The sequence below is a fragment of the Stegastes partitus genome, unplaced genomic scaffold (assembly GCF_000690725.1).
Source record: "Stegastes partitus isolate 25-593 unplaced genomic scaffold, Stegastes_partitus-1.0.2 Scaffold77, whole genome shotgun sequence".
Classification (NCBI taxonomy): domain Eukaryota; kingdom Metazoa; phylum Chordata; class Actinopteri; family Pomacentridae; genus Stegastes; species Stegastes partitus.
The window spans coordinates 546,688-564,527 of NW_007577808.1; the positions used below are offsets into that span (position 1 = coordinate 546,688).

The 17,840-nt window shown below is 40.0% G+C and overlaps 2 protein-coding genes across 2 annotated transcripts; one reads left to right on the top strand and one right to left on the bottom strand.

Moving 5' to 3' along the window:
• Positions 1-1,715: 1,715 nt before the first annotated feature.
• On the top strand, positions 1,716-7,597 carry LOC103353547 (D-amino-acid oxidase). The gene is made up of 10 exons (XM_008276578.1): positions 1,716-1,909; positions 1,994-2,108; positions 2,533-2,609; positions 3,320-3,385; positions 4,410-4,464; positions 4,635-4,739; positions 6,325-6,407; positions 6,706-6,823; positions 7,098-7,196; positions 7,276-7,597. The coding sequence occupies exons 1-10, from the start codon at positions 1,716-1,718 to the stop codon at positions 7,399-7,401; spliced, it is 1,038 nt and encodes a 345-aa protein (XP_008274800.1). The 3' UTR covers positions 7,402-7,597.
• A 1,562-nt stretch (positions 7,598-9,159) lies between these two features.
• svopa (SV2 related protein a) lies at positions 9,160-16,282 on the bottom strand. The gene is made up of 16 exons (XM_008276579.1): positions 16,248-16,282; positions 14,643-14,800; positions 14,429-14,514; positions 14,231-14,329; positions 13,704-13,775; positions 13,378-13,502; positions 13,231-13,294; positions 12,379-12,504; positions 12,153-12,281; positions 11,966-12,039; positions 11,729-11,805; positions 11,496-11,600; positions 9,821-9,932; positions 9,658-9,739; positions 9,471-9,560; positions 9,160-9,372 (listed from the first exon to the last, which is right to left on the bottom strand). Exons 1-16 carry the CDS (start codon positions 16,280-16,282, stop codon positions 9,160-9,162), a joined length of 1,647 nt encoding a protein of 548 aa, XP_008274801.1.
• Positions 16,283-17,840: the final 1,558 nt, after the last annotated feature.

The window sequence follows — 17,840 nt, forward strand, 5'->3', positions numbered from 1 at the left end:
ATTCTGAGGCTGAGAAGTTTAAGAACTACAGGATATGTCAAGACTATTCTCACGATGCTTTCAAGGTTTTGTCATGTTGAAGTTCAAGCGAGGTAACCTGAGTGCAGTGCTGCATTCAGGGGATGCCGGCAGAATGGGAATAGCCAAAGTCACGCAGTATATGGGAAGAACTGGAAAACGACACTTGTTACTGCAGGGTGGTTCGTCCTTCTGCTAATCTTTAAATCACACCAGATAATAAACTAATGATTTTAGTTATGATCCGTGGTGTATTTACAGCGCAGAGTTGCAAAATCTAAGCGGATATCTCGTATAAAACTGGCTGAATTTGTTTTATCAGTGTCGTTTTATTTTAATAGTGATGCATTTGCAGTCCTCTGACATGTGAAAAAAAAATACCGTCGGTGTCAAAGCGTTATGATCACCACAAGAAGTCGGAGGTTTCTCTCACTCGCAGGTTTAAACGACAGGCCGTGAACGCAGCATGCGTACAGGGTCGCTGCGCTCCTCGCCCCTCAGCCATGCGACAGCTCAACCGTGTCACCGATACACAGTAGCAGCTCAGGACTAATCTGGAGGTAAGGCAACAACTTTTTCTACAAACAGAGCTTCAGTTTTCAATCAATAAGTGCAGCCAACCTGCTATGTGGTGCAACTCTTGCACAAGTTTTAGTAAAATTCAATAAACTTGATGCACACTTATCCAACACATTGCCTGCTGTTATATAATACAGCACTCAGTCTAAACTGTGTTGACAGCAGAACTTTTGCACACTTGTGATGCATTATTCAGTAGTTATCCAGTCAGTTTGCTGAGTGGCTGAACTCAGGTCTTGAATGATGGTGACTTTTTATTTTTATTTTTTTGTTTGTGTTATTTTTGCATTCTTTTTCTTCTAAATAGATCTCCAACATTATTAATAATAATTTTAAATAATGAATGTTTAATAATGTTGAAATAATAATAATAATCTGGGCAATAGCTGGTGTAACAATTCCCTTCAGGATTATTAAAGTCTTATCTTTAGATTCTTGGTTGTGCATAATCAAAGCGCAGTGGCCCAGCAGTAAAATAAGATACAAAAAAAACAACAAATCGGATATTAAAAAGAAAGAGTGAATGGTGAACTGCTCCTCTTAAGTAATCCATACACATTGTACATTTTAAAGAGAAAAATAAAGCTAGTGTAACAAGCAGAATATTCAAAATTCAATTAATTTAATTTCCTTCATGTCATTTAAAATTCATTTTGTCATTTTAAAAAGAAGTATCCCACAAAGCCTGCATGGTTTATAACTAACATGTGTCCTTCTGCATGATTCTCTGTCAAATCCAGATCCTCCACACAGGTTGTAAAGGATCATTATTCTTTTCCTTATTTTTGTTTAGCTTTCAGCATCTATGGTGATCGTTCTAGTGAAAAGCTTGACATCATTTGTCTTATCCAGTGTGTAGCAGGTTTTCTGTCAGTGTCTTTCCAGAACAAAGCTATCAACCTTTGGTCGTCAATATTTGTTCTCTTCAAAGGTGCAAATAATTCCATTCTTAAGTTTTTGTGTGTTTTATGTAATAACGTCTTATCTGATATACTGGAATGCACTACGGTGCATTTGTGGTCCAGACTGTTGTGTCCTCCAAGAACATGTTGGTGTGTTTGCATGTAGGATGCCTTCATGGTTGAGTAAGAGTCGGTGTGTCTCGTGTTAGTGCAGACATGCGGGTGGCAGTGATTGGAGCCGGAGTCATCGGTCTGTCAACAGCTCAGAGCATCTATGAGCAGTTTCACTCAACTGTCAGTCCGCTGACCATTGAGGTGTATGCAGACCAGTTCACTCCGCTGACCACCAGCGATGGAGCTGCTGGCTTCTGGCAGCCGTACCTGTATGATAAGGGCAACGTCCGGGAGACGTAAGTGCATTCTGCTTAACCGTCCTCTGATTTTCCTCTTTATCTACCAGCTCACATTGGTCTTGCATGTGTTTTCACCTTTAGAAAGTGGAATAAGGAGACATTTGACTACTTGCTGAGCAGCCTCAGCTCACCAGAGTGTGTGAAGATGGGTGTATTCCTTCAGTCCGGCTACAACCTCTGCACTGAACCTGCACCAGTGAGTAGTGCTTTGTTCCTGGAGAGTAAACTTTAACTTGACCTCAAAGATAAGATTGTGCCTCAGTCGGAGGCCTTTTACAGTCAAGAACAAAGGTCCTGTGCCATGAAAACTGTATTTGTAGTTACAATGTCACCTTTAAAAAACTAACTTATCACATACCAGGAATCAAGCAATATCAACCATAAACAAAATCCATTCGCTTTCAGCTGCACTGAAGTGGAGCTTTGTTCAGCTGCACAAAGGATGGTTGCCTGTAGTGGTTGGGAAACATGCACAGGGAGGCCTCACTGAGGGCTGCGTTTTATGCTCAGACTCAGGGGGTTAATTGGGATTCTGTATTCAGACCTACTGTGACACAAACACAGCCAAAAACATTTGTAGCACAGAGCTGATGTTTTCTCTCTGCTGGTTTCGATTGCAGGATCCCTCGTTTAAAGATGCCGTCCTCGGCTTCAGACAGCTCACAGAGCGAGAGCTGCAGATGTTTCCTGGATACTGGTGAGTCCTCGCTGAAAAAAAACAATAATAAAACATAAAATGGGGCCCAAATAGTTAGTCAGGTAATGTCCATATCATGCCAACGAAGCCAACAGTGAAACACGAATCATAACATTATGACATAACATCATTTGCTACAACAAATGTCAGGTAGCAAATGAAAGAAACTGCTTGTTGTGCTCATTTGTAGCTCCTCAAATCAAATCCTTTCTCTATGAATATCAAACTCAAAATTAAAATCAATTTCCAGTTTGTCTTAATAAACAACATATTGCATGGTTCCCAATGAAAGATGCCAGGATGAGGGTGCTTCAAAAGGTTCTCGGCCACACCTGGAAGCAAAGGGGTGTGACTCCCATTTTGAGGGCATAACTGTAAACTATAAAGCTTTATATATCACCGTCTTCAAAAACTGCAATGTTTGAAGAAAAAAGTTCAGAGTGATGATGAAGTCATGCATGCTGTTGAGGATTATCTGGAGGCTCTAGATGTGACCTTCTTCCATGAAGGGATGCTGATCTTGAACACTGATGGACCAAGAGCACTGAAGTTAAAGGAGACTGTTTTGAAAAAAAAAATGCAAAAAAGAATCTTTCTCCTGTGATGTTTTCTGGTGAGGCTTTTAGAAATACTTTTGTATGTATGATGGGATGGATAATTCTGTGTCAGCTCCTGCACTCTAACACATCTGTCTCCTGTGATTTGTCCAGTTTTGGCTGGTTCAACACTGCTCTCATGGTGGAAGGTAAAACGTACCTGCCTTGGCTGATGGACTGGTGAGTGATTCACCCACAGGGACTTCTCATGTTGCATCAGCTTCTTTTTAACCAAAACTTAAGCTGAACTCATTATTTCTTACCTTATAAAACATGAAAGGAAGCACCTGATTGAATATTTAAGTTCTGTATTATTTTTTAATGTCATATTTTATTTAATAATCTCACATGTTCACCACGAGGTCTCACAGTTCTGAGGTACTTGTACTTAATTTGAGCATTTCCATTTCATGCTACTTAACATTTCCAGGGAAACATTATACTTTCTACTATTTATTTGACAGCTTTGACTACTTTTATGATGAAGATTTCACACAATGGATAATATACCAAACTTTTAATATTCAACACATTGTTAAAGATTAAACCAGTGGTTTCCAAATGTACTGGCTTCTGACATTTTATAGAGAGCAGCTGTATTTGGTGGAGCAGCTCCACGAAACGCCTGATGTTTTAATTTCAAACCAAACCAGTACCTTTACTTTAATACTTTAACTTAGAATTGCTGCCGGTACCTATTTACTTTTACTTAAGTAGCATTTTACTTGTAATTGTTTTTTTGTTTTTTTTAAATTGGTAGTTTGACTTCAGTAAAGGATCTGAATACTTCATCTACAACTGAAAATGATTTAACCGTTACTTCAGGACTACATCCTGTGTTTACATTTCCTAGTATATCGTCCATATGTGTAGCTTACGTAGTCCACTAAAACAATCCCACAATACAAAATGCAAAGTGTGTACAATTCCTAATCGCCATCTTCGATTTAAATACCACATTGTGCAGAAACATGTAGACAGCGGCTGGTGCCTGGAAAAGACCCAGAGTAATTTCATACTTGTAATTATTTAAACAATTCAGTTTAACAGCCTGTATAATCATCTACTCCCAATCCCTTGTGTTGTGTTGTGAATAGTGACTAATTGAAGAATTTTGGACACTGTTGTAGATTCTTCATCCTTATTTTCCACACGTTTATTTTTCAGGCAATGCTTTCTTTTTTCTTTCTTGTCTTATTTCCAGGTTGAAAGAAAGGGGTGTGAAATTTTACCACAGGAAAGTAAAGTCCTTCAAAGAGGTTAGTGAGAGTATTTCATTAATATCATTTTATGCAGTTTCAAGAAATACTACTAATAGGGATCTTCTTCTAACATTTACTGTTGAATGTTTTTGTGTTTCGAGCTTCAGGAAAGACTCTGCGGATGTGTCACCTTATTATTATTTCTTGTCATCTGTGACTGTTTGTAGCTGGCAGAAACTGGGGCAGATGTGATCATAAACTGCAGTGGGTTGAGATCAGGAGAGCTGCAGCCGGACCCGGACCTGAAACCAGGCCGCGGACAGATAGTGAAGGTGACACGAGCAGCTTCTAATGGATGTGAATGGCTTATATCAGGGGCTCTAGAACGAGTCACTCAAAGGACTAGAATGATAATTGAAAATAAAATATCATTTAATCAGCTCACTTGTGATTTTTAAGCAACATACATTCAAGTTAAAGGCAGCCAAGATGCTAAAAATACATGAGTCTGGTGGAAGAAATGGCACTGTAGAGCTTTATCTACGTATATATAGCATCGTTTAAGTTCTAAAGTGCTGTACAGGATACAGACACAGAAATTCAGCATCATCAGCCACATCACTGAAACCACCTTCTAGTATTATTTAGGATCCTCAAGCCATTAAAGCTGGTGTCGGGAAGTGCCGTTGCCAGGAAGGGGTGTGTTTGGTTGGCAGTAATATTTAGGTGGTGGAAAGCAAAGGTTTAGCAGTTCAATAGAAGACTGCTTTGTAACAATATAAACAATACTAAACACTTCACTTATCAGTGTTTTTAAAGGCGTAGCTGATCCATGTATAAAGTAGTAAACCTAAAAATAGCAATAGATCAAATAGAACCTCTGACCTCTGATGTCTGATTACACGACAAACATGACGTCTCTTGTGATTGGTCCAGCATGAATGTGGGGCAGATACGCCTCAGACAGTTGGTCTATATTTATTTCGATAGATTTCCACTGGTTACAGAAGTTCTGTACTGGAGAAAACCAACACACTGAGAATCTGGAGCTGATTTAAGAGCTGATAAATTCTCCGGTTTAACCCTAATGTGTGATCTCAGCAGCAACCTCTCCATTTCCTTGATCCAGACCTTTGAATCTCTGCAATGAGTTGTCGATTCTTTCTCATATCAGCCAAGAAACACCTATCCACCCAGCAATTAACGTTGCCACGACAAATATGTCAACAATAATGGAAAAGTCACGTTAGAACCACATTCATCTTGGGACAGGATCGCTGTAAAACAAACTCCTGCTAAACTACAGTCATCCTCAAATTTATTCATACCCTCCCATTAAAGAAGGGAAAAAAAACAGCTGTCACTGAAATAAGTTGAAACTGACAAAAGTAATAATAAATGTAAATTTAATGAAAATCATGACATCGCTTTTGAATTGTGGTTCAACAGAAGTATTTTAAAAAAACAAAAAAAGTCTCTAATTTATAATTCTGGACCTTTTTTTGTTTGTTTGTTTGTCTTTTTAATGATTTTTTTCAACCAGCATTCAAAAGCAATATCTTGCTTCACTGAATTATAATTTAGCAAATTTTTATTTATTATTACTTTTTTCAGTTTCTATTTATGTGAGTGACTATTGTGAATTTTGCTTGTTCTTTAATGGAAGGGTATGAATACATTTGAGGACGACTGTATTTACTTAACATGACTTACAATTTATTGATTTCTAAATAAAAACTGTTACACTTCATAATATGTTGTATGGATGACACAAGACAGGGGCTGGAATGGGACCAACTTAACGTTTGGTCCAAATGTGGACTGAGGTCCAGTTTTTAAGAGGCTCTGATTAATATAATCAACTATATAGGAGCAACAGACTAATGTGTGTCCCCATGTCGCTTCCCTTTGTTTCAGGTGGACGCTCCATGGCTGAAACACTGGATTATTACTCATGATTTTAAAGAAGGAGTCTACAATACACCGTATATCATTCCAGGGTAGCGCTCCAAGCACAACACACTGATAAGCACTGAACTGCACAACACACACAGACACTTATCTTGTTGCGTTTACAGTGTTGGCTGGTAGTGCTGAGCAACCTTTGGATTTACAGGAGGTTAAATTAGAGGTTCTACTTTCTCTGGTGTAAATATTTCACCAGCATGGCTAAATCTGAAATTTTACACACTGTTATCCAGTCACCACGTTGTCGCAGCTCATTTTCGCGTTGTTTTGAGGTTGTAGCCAGAAAACGAGAGATGTTTTCATCAGCGTACAGAACTTGTGTGTTTGCAGGAGTCGCCTTGTGACAGTTGGAGGGACTTTCCAGGTAGGAAACTGGAGTGAACAGAACAACTCCACTGACCATAAGAAAATCTGGGATGCGGCTTGTCAGCTGGAGCCGAGCCTCAAGGTGAGATGATACCACAGGGCCATAAAGAGACGTTGTGTTTTAACTGTGGTAAATTATTTACATTGAGTCTTCTAAAGTGCTGAAGTATTTAACATTTTTCATTTGATATATTTAGAACACTTATGCTGTAATTCAGTCTTTAGAAAATGTCAGCAGTTTAGGAGAAAAGTAGCAAAGATCTGACAGCACATGAAGACAAAAAAATTAAGTACACATTATTACTTTTTAAAACTGTTTCGACTTTTTCATTAAAAAGCTTGTCCTCTAACCTCAGCATGCCAGGATAGTAGAGGACTGGTCCGGCCTCAGGCCTGTTCGCGGCAAAATCCGACTGGAGAGGGAAACCATAAAATCTGGTGCTGCTCCAGTAGAGGTAAACTTTAACTTCCAAGCAGTACTTCAGGTAAGAATATTGGTCGTTCAACTTCTAAACTACCGATGCACTCATTCAGGTGATACACAACTATGGCCACGGGGGCTACGGGCTCACCATCCACCGAGGCTGCGCCCAGGAGGCAGCCAGGCTCTTCGGTCAGGTCGTGGAACAAAAAGGCAAAGGTCCAAAAGCTCGTTTGTAAAATTTGTGTCTGGCAGCGGTGATGATGCACTCCTATTTCAAACCTCAGCATCGGTGCACACGGTGTTCTTATCTGTACTAACATTTACACCAAACGTCAGCGTCGTATTACCTGTGGGGTGACGGCACCACCCTAAAACAATGCATGTGTTGATTTAGCATCGATAATTTAAGGATGGCACGTTAATATGCACAAAAATCATGCTTGAATCTATGAGAGGTTTATGTAATTTAATAAAAAAGATTAACTGCGAGGTAAATGTATTGATTGTAACATTTTTTAAAATAAATAACAACATGTATCCACTGCTTGTTTTTCAAAGATTATTTACTATAGTATCATACACATTTACATCCAGTGCGATGACAAGAATCTGTGCACACAGACACTTAATGCAGCACTATATCTCACTGACAGGTAGGAGTCAGCCTGCTGGAACTGTGCTACGTCATCTCTTTTATTTATTTTTTTAACAAAACTTTGCTCAATGTGTCACTTCGAAGAATAAGACTGGGTAAAGTCCGTCTCCACAACACCTTTGTTACAAACAAAAGCAAAGACAACAACTAAACCAGGTATTGATACAGTATTTACAGAAAGACGTCCCGTTGAGATGCATGTGTGGGTCTTTGTTAGCGCAGCCTCGACGTCTGGTGAAGCAGAGCAAAGAGATGCAGCATGGTTTATAGATCATGACATCATACAGTGAACTCATGTTAATGTCATCTTCTAAAATCACACAAATGGTACTAAGGAGGATTTATACTCTGGTTTAAACGTCCTAATTCTTTAATGCCATGATGTAGAATGTCTTAACCTGCAGTCCAGGTTCTGTGGATTCTTTCAATTTGTGCTATAATTATGAAATACTGGCGACTGTATGATGTTGTTTTCCTCTGATGAAGGCTTCAGCTCGCTATAAATAATATCACCGCATAATGACAAAAAGACATGAGGTGGTATTGTCATTATTACTAGAGTCATACCTCCGTTTGCCTCGTGTCTTCAGCAGGGAAAAAAATACTAGTCGTGTTAAAATATGAAATGAGAAAACAACATATTTAACACAGGATTTGAAAAGGATGAATATTAAATCAAAATGACCCCAGATCTGATTTGTTCCAATGTTCTGTTGATTTGATGATTTGTTCTTTACTCCAACAATGCACTTTTACTTTTTCTTTTTTAATAAGCTGACTTTGTAATTATTGTATTTCAGCAGGCAATTTGTGAGCACATGATAAAGCTGTTTCTTATATACGCATCTATGCCCAGTATGCTAACAGAAGCAGCTTTCTCAAGAGTAGGTCTCTCAGCCACAATCTCAATAAGTAGTTTTAAGGCTCTTTGAAAAGAAGACAGTTGTTTGAACTCCCAACACATTCTTCCTTCTCTTGCATTAGAAGAGCAGGATTCAAATACTTTTTTTTTCTTCTTTTTTTTGAAGTATTTGAATGTTTGCTTCTTTAGGAAAAGTTTCCTCATTGTGTCCACCATTTTGCACTCATGGTGGTCATTTGGTCTTTCCAGTCACCCTGTGTGCAGGTATACAGTGGCAAAATTGTGACAGCAAATGGTGTTTAAAGACTACAAGTATAGTGACATGTCGTAAAAATATTGTGCTGCCTGGCTCTCTGAAGCCACCGTGGTGTCTAAACTGAGGAATCACAGAAGGGGACGCAGAGAGCTGCTTCAGCTTTCTCGCCTCCATTTTCTTCACTGCGGTCACCTCTCGGCTGGGCTCCGGCCGACGCGTCCTCACCCCTGGGAGCCGGAGCTGGAGTGAGGGATTGCCCCCGAGCTGCGGGAGGAGGCCCGGCCCATCATCTCCTGTCCCCACTCGCGGTGGCTGGACTCCTGCAGGCCCCGGCCGGTCGTCTCTATCGGCAGCGCGCAGGAGGCGACGGCAGCTAAGAGGCAGCAGCAGCAGTACACTGAGAGAGCCAGGTACACAGAGGACTCCAGCATCACCTGCAGGAAGAAGCCCAAAGATGATCCAAGCATATGATAGTAACACTTTTTCTCATTGGTGCTGTATTGTTATGATAAAACTGGCAGCTGGGAGTCACCTGAGCCACAAAAGGTGTGATGAGGGCCCCTACTCTAGCCATTCCACTGCTTGTCCCCAGACCTAAAGCTCTGGTGGCTGTTGGGTAAACCTGCAGAAAAATGTGCTTTGATTTAATTGATTTGAGCAAATTTGCATTTTTACCCAATACAAACAAAAAAAAGCTGCTCTCTGGTTGGATATCTCACCTCTGGAGTGTATACATAGGCAGCCTGGAACCCTCCTGCAATAAACGCCCTGGCAATGAATATCAACACCGTCATGGATGCTCTGCAAAAGATAAACCAGCGTCAGAGTGGATAAACAGGAGGACCCACAGATAATAAAGTCTATTTTTTTAGAAGTCTTTACCTCCCAACACAGCCATAGAGAGGAATGATGCACAGAGAGAAGACGAGGAAACACAAGGCCATGGTCTTCCTTCTTCCCAGTCGATCGATAGCCCACAGCGTCACCAGCAGTCCTACAGAACATCAACACAATTGGCAACATCATTCAAATTCCATGTTTACGAAATACGAAAATCTGATACTTTTCAAGTAAAGCATTGAATTTAAGCTTAAACTCTCCTTAAATTTTTAGTAAGGATGCACGATATATCTGCGACCACATCTGTATCGGACAATATTAGTGTTTTTTCGTATATATCTGTGTCGGTCCGATGAACAGATTTAGCCGATGTAAATAACCGATGATTGTCTAACATTAGCGCCTTTATCTCTACATTTGATATTGCTGCTATTTCACAGATGTTTTTACTGAAATGGTCCTGGACGTGAACTTTAAATATGCTAAAATATGTTTAAATATGTTTTACTTTTGTTACATAATAAAGAAAGCTATGTGGTCTAATTGGGTCTGGGCTTCTTCTGAATAGTTTTTATGTTCTCACAGTGCCTACTTATACTTTTTTTTTGGTGGGAACAAAAATTGAATATCAACATCGGTAGTATCGGTTATCAGCGATATCAGAAATTTTAATATCGTGCATCACTAATTTTTATTATTATATAAAATGAATATCTTTGCTTGTGTCAAAACACAACTTAACAGTTGCTGAAGCAAGCAGACAGGAGCTCAATTTAGTCAGCATTTTCTTTGGTGTAGTGTGCTGGGGGAAGGGGGCTCGCACGGCAGAGAGAAACAGACCCAATAAACTGATAAAGAAGGCGAGCTCCATCACTGGGGTTGAACTGGACAAGGTTCAGCAGGGGGCCGGGGTGAGAATGCTCAGGAAGCTGGACTCTATAGTGAGCAATGAAGCCCACCCACTTCATGCCATGGAGGTGTTTCGGCAGAACACCTTCAGTCACAGACTAATTCCTCCTAAATGCAGGACTGAACGCAGCAGGAGGTCCTTCCTGCCAGCAGCCATAAGACTTTATAATGTGCAATAAAACCACACGGCTGCATAACTATGCAACTTTATGTACTGACACTTTATGGACATACATTTAGTTTTTTTTAATCCATCTTATTTTGCACACTTGGCACTATTTATTCATCTTATTTTTATTTTATATTGTATATTTTGTTTTAGATTTTATGTGTGCCTTCAATGTCGGGTGTCTTGTGGGGTTGTCTGTGTTTTGTCTTTGAATGTAGCTGCTGTAAGAAGGAATTTCCTGCAAAAGGATTAATAAAAGTATCTAACTATCTATCTATCTATCTATCTATCTATCTATCTATCTATCTATCTATCTATCTATCTATCTATCTATCTATCTATCTATCTATCTATCATTAACTTAATAATTATTTGTTCACAGGACCTGAAGTGACAACTAATAAACTAAAAAAAATCCATATAATAATCAATAGTTCATGAGTTTTAATAATGGCAGTAATTTTTTTTTTTTTTTTGCATCAAAACCCACTAAAAATGACATCACAAACTAATACATTACCAAAATATACATCAGTACAACGTTTAATTTACATTTAAAAATGGCTACTAAAAGTAACCAGAATTATAAAAGAATATATTGGATGCTATTTTGAAGAGAATTCAGTGGTGATTTTTTACCTGGAAACTCTGATAACGTCGTCCACAGCAGGTCTTTGTAGTCATCAGAATTCAGGTATTTGCACTCCAAGCTGCACCGGAGCTCCTTCTTATTCCCTTTGGACACTAGAGGGAGATATCAAACAACAAACGGCACTTAGTCGGCCCACTGTCTGTGATTTCTTTTGTGATGCTTTTTGCAATATTACAACAGTCCTAATGTGTGTGAGGCCTTCTGTCGGAGTCTGACTCACTTCCACAGGCACCTCCTTCCTGAAACAGCTCCGTGGTGAGCAGCACCAGTCCGTAGTAAGAGAAGGCATTTGCAAACCTGCAGAGACAGAAACGCAGAATGAAACATGCTGGTTCGAATTAAATGAGAAATTTTAATACAGTTTCATATCACTAGAAGAACATGAAGGTTTAGAAGGAAAATCAGCAAACAGCGACTGATGTTTTGACTGGGTTTTTACTGTCATTCACTTATTTACCAAATAAACCACAGCAGCACTGTCGTCCAGCGGAAGTGTGACGAAAACAAGTCTTGAATCTTCCCACGATCTTCCTAATTCAAAGAACAGACACGAAAAAAATGATTAGACAATCTGATAGAGGGTCACACATGATAATGTCTAAATTACATCCAGAGCCTGCGTGTCCTGCAGGAACAGACTGTACCTGTTTGGCCGCGATGAGTTTTCCCAGGGGCATTGGTGCTCCGTTCTCTGTGGCAATGCGCTTCAGAGTGGCCAGAGCCTTCTCCTGGTTCCCTGTCAGCACATCGTATCGAGCGCTCTCTGGCAGCCACTACTCCCACCCATCCCCAAAAAATAAACATGTCAATTAATAAAGCTAAAATTTGTCATGCTGTAGAAGAGTTAGAGACTGACAACATCCCACTTACAAAACACAGGATGGCAAAGATGAAGAGAGGAATGGTGGAGAGGCCGAGCAGCCAGCGCCAGCCCAGAGTGGGCATCACCAGGATTGCCAGCAGGACCTCGAACACGGTGCCCAGAGCCCAAAATATCTACAAAAGCAGCAAGTGCAACTTGTAAGAGCTCAAGGGATTTGGTGTCAGAATGATGCTAACAAAATATAAAGGCAGCATCTGATATATTATTAAATTCTATCCATTCTTTTTGAGAAAGGGCAACGAGCGTTTGTGTTCCAAAACATGGCATCTCTACCACAGAATCTCATGAAACAACCACTACGTTGGAAATGGTCATAGGCCCATGGAGAGTTGGGTCAATGACCAGAAATCAAGTCAGTGACGAGTGTGTCCACATGTTGGGGGATCATGTTGTCAGATAGATCCATCCAGGACTGTCTGAAGTGATTTCTAGATGATAAATGATGGACGTTTAACTGTCTGGCTGCAGCTCTAACTGACACGTCAGCATCCATCCTGACAACAGCCCGCTCTCGTCTTTCTCTTGTCAACTGTGGCAGCGTGTCATTTGAATAAAGCTGCATTTTAAGGTGGACGTGTAAAGTCACTGGTCAAAGGAGTGTCTGTGTGCTGGTCACACTATCTGATCCTTGCCCGTTTATGTCACGCCTGGCTAGGATGTGGATTAACTGGTTGGAAATTTGTCACCAGTGGAACAGCTCCAAAACCATTTCTGTGCAAAATTAATCCTTTTCTAACTTAAAATTAGATTTTTCTCTTAGTCAAAAGGAAGACTGGTTCCATGCTGCATTTATATTTCTGTATATAGAAACTGAACTAGAAGTACAGCGTGGTCCATACCTCAATCAGCAAGATGCACGTTGCTCTGGACTTCATTGGCAGAAATTCAGCATACAGTGTCACCCTTATGAGGAGGGACACTTCAGCGTTAATCCAAACTCCAATCATTAATCACAGTTTTTAGAGAGATGAACGAGGGTTACTCACGACTGTGGCGCTCCTCCGATGCCAAAGCCCACCAGCGCACGGAGGACGAGGATCCACCCATATATAGGAGCAAACGCGCTCATCAGGCCGTAGAACATAGTCCACAACACGCTCATCTTCAGGCCCTGTGAGTGCATATGATCAACACAGAACAAGCTGCTGAATAAAAAATGGTGGCCAGGTAGGGATCGACATTATAAATAGCTCACCGCTGTTGTAATATGTTTCCTTTTAGAAACTCAGAAGCTTAACTTTTAACACCTCTTTCAGAAACAGAGATAAATATAAATCAACTCCATGTCAACAGGAGCGGTATTAGAACTTACTGTCTTTCTGCCGTATCTGTCAGATATGTTTCCCCAAAGAGAGGAGCTGATCATCATCCCAATGAAAACTGCCTGCATCAGTAACAAAAAGTGACAGATGTTAGTGGGATAGAGCAAGCTGCAGCAGTTTAAACACGCATGAATTTCACTGCACACAGCTGGTGTTATGTACATCCCCTTTTGCATATTGATTAAACTTTAGGTAGCGTATTGTTTTAGTTTAGCCACGAAAATGAGAAATTTTCAGGGCAACAAGCAACAGCGATTAAATCTCTTATGATGCTGTATGCCTCAATGCTATACCTTCAGTAAAACCTACTGTAATTTCCTTGTTTGAATGCTGTTTTGTCTTATACTCACAAAAGTAAATATGGATTTGATCGTCATTATAATCAAAACACTGCAACATGTATCTAATCTAATGACATTAAAAGCTGATATCAAAATAATCCTTGAGCTCTTAATCAATTAAAACCAGGACAGTCTCTGCGAGCACGAGCACTTTACAGACATTAGGGAGCCATTACCGATGTAAGCAGTGCCACCTCGAGGCTTGGCAACCTCCATTCACAGTGCAGCTGAGGGGCTAAGATGCTGAGGATCATCATCTCCATAGCATCAGCCATCTAATGAACAGAAAACACAGAGACACAAGATGAGTCAGTAGACACAGTAGACACAATATTGTGGATGGTGTTTTTTTGTTTTTAATAAGCTTTTCTCACCCAGGACAGACCAGTGAGGATGGAGAGTTTCCACTGGAATGTCCCAAAGCCTATGGCCTCTACGGCATCTTCTACCATAAATGTATCTAAAGAGACGAGAAAGAAGGGACTCTTAAGGGACACATGAAAGACATTACTGGACTGTGAGTGTAATACAGGAAGTGTAGGAAAAAGGAGTGGAAACAGAGAGAAATGCAGCCCTGCCATACTGTACCATCAGTCGGATTGGCAAATTCCCGAGGGACCGGAGCTCCTTCTGCAAGCGCCACAGACTCCAGATCAGTCTGCTCTGCAGTCCTGACATCCTGTTCTCTACTCTCGACGTCTTCCTCAGAGCGCGTGCTCTCACCTGTGCGTCGGAAACGGACAACACTACAGAAGAAAAATTCAAAAAGCAAGTGTATATATTTTCATAAAAGTCCAGGAAGATTAACTTATCTGCAATACGGTGGGTCAGAGGAGTCACAGAAGATGAATGCCAGGGCAAAGCTGAGTACAAATGAGAGTCGGAGGCTGTTGCCTAGGTGATATGAGCTTTTTCTGGCTGTGATTTTGTGAATGGGTGGTATTACAGTCCTATGGGTGAACCATGTCAGGCCAACTGACACCTCTGCACTCTCTGCTTTAGTGTCTGGCAAGCTTTTAAAGGCTAAACACCCAGAGTCACACATGATTTCCGCAGATGGAAGGCTTAATCTTCTTCCACATGTAGATAATTGACGGTTTGTTTAGGATGAAACACTGAAAGCGAACGTGGAGAGAGCGCCAGTGATGCCTTAATCACTGTAATTACATAACACAGCCTACTTGCAATGTGAAGTAACAGTGCTGCGGATGAGATGTCCAGGGATATCTGTCTTCTACTGTAAATCTCTATAATCTTCATCTCTTTAGAAAGAAATACATACGAGTGAATGTGTAATTACCCAGCAGTAGGCTGCTGTAACAACCTAAAGTACCTGTGTGTTTTCTTGCTTGAGTAAAACAGATTTGCAGCCAAAGTGGTTCATTTTGAACATTTCTGTGGCTTTTGTTGCATGTAATCCGCAATTGTCTTTGAGAAATATCTCTTAATAGCCTTTACGCTTCATAATAATATGAAGCGTAAAGGCATAATTTGCACATTTTTGCACCATCTACACAGCTGTCTGACATGGTTAACATTGAGAAAATTATTATTTTACTTTATAATAGCTTTAACTGGCAGAATTTGTTCAATTAAAATCCTCTTTTGCTTGTTTGCTGTTATGCACCACAGTCTAATCCCTTGAATGTGAAGACCTACTTGACAATAAACTGAGATTCCTGGTTGTGATTGTGATGATGGCCAGGCTGCACTTTCATGGGCCAGCCGTTAGCTTAAATCATGTGCAGCAGGCTTGGAATAAATCACGTTAGCTCCTGAGTCATGACAGCAAACACGACAACAAGTTAGGAGGCAAAACTTATCAGCTCAGAAATCACAGCAAACATGTGTCCTTGTGAGTACAAATAACAGCCAAATTGATTTGTTAGGAAAAAGCCTGCGACTGTAAACAAACCGCAGCACCGGCGGAGCCTGGAGATGCTGTGTTGTTGTTGTGTTTTTTTTAACGTTTCCTGAACATTTTCTAGGTGATATGAGTGTTTGAAATGGGTTTTAATTGACTGCAGCTTTTGAGGAATGTCAGGCTATTTGTGGTCCAGCGAGCTAATCAAACACGGAGCTGTGAGGAGGGCGACGCGGCGGACAAACGTGTGTTTACGGTTTAAAAAAAAAAAAAATGGACGAACGAGACAGGGGGGAAAAAAAGAAAAGCGAAGGCTGTGGTTTACTCACGGCAGCTGTCTCAGTTGGAACAGATCATCGTCCATTTTGGTGTTCGTTGGCTCCCTTTGCCCTCATCGCCGTTCACATTATCACGACGAGCTCCGGCGGCTTCAGCACCGAGGAGAGCGACCGGAGAGCGTCTGTGAGCGCGACCTGCCGCCGTCAGCCAATCAGAGGCCGCCCTGCGCAGCCGCCGCACGAGACGCGCAGAGAGAGGGAGAGTGATCGGATGAGCTCGAGATGATCCACATGATCACTGAGGTCAACACACCAGCGATCAGCACCCACACACACCCACTCCCCCCCCGATCACATCGCTGACTCTGATTGAAGCCACGCCAGGCAAACACGGTGCAATTTAAACGGTGGTTCTGGATTTATTAATAGTCTTCTTCTTATCTAATCCAGTTGGCACAATGTACACGACCAGATTAGACCCGTGTTCTCCTGAAGAAGACCCATGGTGCAATAAATGCAAGTTACAAACGTGCTAACAGCAATCATAACATTCTATTTGCTGAAGCATTGGGTGCTAAACACTGAATAATGGTATCAATGTCAATTGCTTAATAATAAAGAACTCAATTTTATATGCAGTATTTCAGTTTATTGTGCAATATTTCACTATCATGTGCAATACACAATGCAAATGTGCATTGGTTTGTACCATGCAAGTCTATCTGTGTTGCATCTGTCAAACAGTGGCAAACCAAAGGGCTTTCCAGATGGGTTGGAAATCTATAACACAAAAAAGGGGAGAAAAAAATAATTACATAAAATGACATTAAAACATACACAGCAACAACAAAAAAAGACCAAGCATTGTAAGTTTTAATGGGATGGGAATTAAGCAACCAGAATGTACAAGATGAAATTTGTCTTTGTGAATTTAGCTAGTCAGAAAACTACTTTTTTAAAAAACAAAAATTTATTGCTACAATGACTTCAAAAAAAATCAATTTAACCTCATGTTTTGTTTATTTACCTGCTTTTTGACTATAAGCAATGACCCAAAAAAATCATGTTGAAGACTTTTTCTTACTTTATTTGAAAATGTTAGTAACATGCTAAATTACTTTAAAAGAACAAAGAGTAAAACAAACGAGTACTGTAAGTAAAAAGAACTAACATTAATCATAACATTCTAGTGGCTGAAACATTGCGTGACAAACACTGAACAATGACATCAACATCCATTGCTCAATAATAAATAACTACATTTTATATGCAATCTTTCAATGTTATGTGTAATATTTCACCATCACGTGCCATTTTTTAAAGTATTATATCCAGTATAACTTACTTTTCTGTTCTAATTTTCTTCTGGCTTATTTATTTATTTTGTTTTTGCTGATGTATCATACTTAATGCTATTTTCCTCAAACACTGTGTTTAATATCATGTTATTTTCTTCTTCTTTTTTTTTTTTTTTTTAGAAATATCTGGCACACAAATTTCCTTCGTGATTCGTTTTATAACACTTAAAATAAAAATGCAATAGATGATTTTTGATGTAGACAAACTAAATAAACATAGTTACGATGCTACGGGGAGAAAAGCATAAAGAATATTATTTTGTTGGTAGATTCTGTGTTTCTTTTC

Coding starts and splice junctions, on each gene's coding strand:
- LOC103353547 (XM_008276578.1), top strand. CDS start 1,716: ATGCGGGTGGCAGTGATTGGAGCCGGAGTCATCGGTCTGTCAACAGCT. Junction 1,910..1,993: donor AAGGGCAACGTCCGGGAGAC/GTAAGTGCATTC, acceptor TTTCACCTTTAG/AAAGTGGAATAAGGAGACAT. Junction 7,197..7,275: donor CTGGTGCTGCTCCAGTAGAG/GTAAACTTTAAC, acceptor GCACTCATTCAG/GTGATACACAACTATGGCCA.
- svopa (XM_008276579.1), bottom strand. CDS start 16,282: ATGGACGATGATCTGTTCCAACTGAGACAGCTGCC. Junction 12,282..12,378: donor TCTTTGCCATCCTGTGTTTT/GTAAGTGGGATG, acceptor GGGTGGGAGTAG/TGGCTGCCAGAGAGCGCTCG. Junction 9,373..9,470: donor TCACACCTTTTGTGGCTCAG/GTGACTCCCAGC, acceptor TTCTTCCTGCAG/GTGATGCTGGAGTCCTCTGT.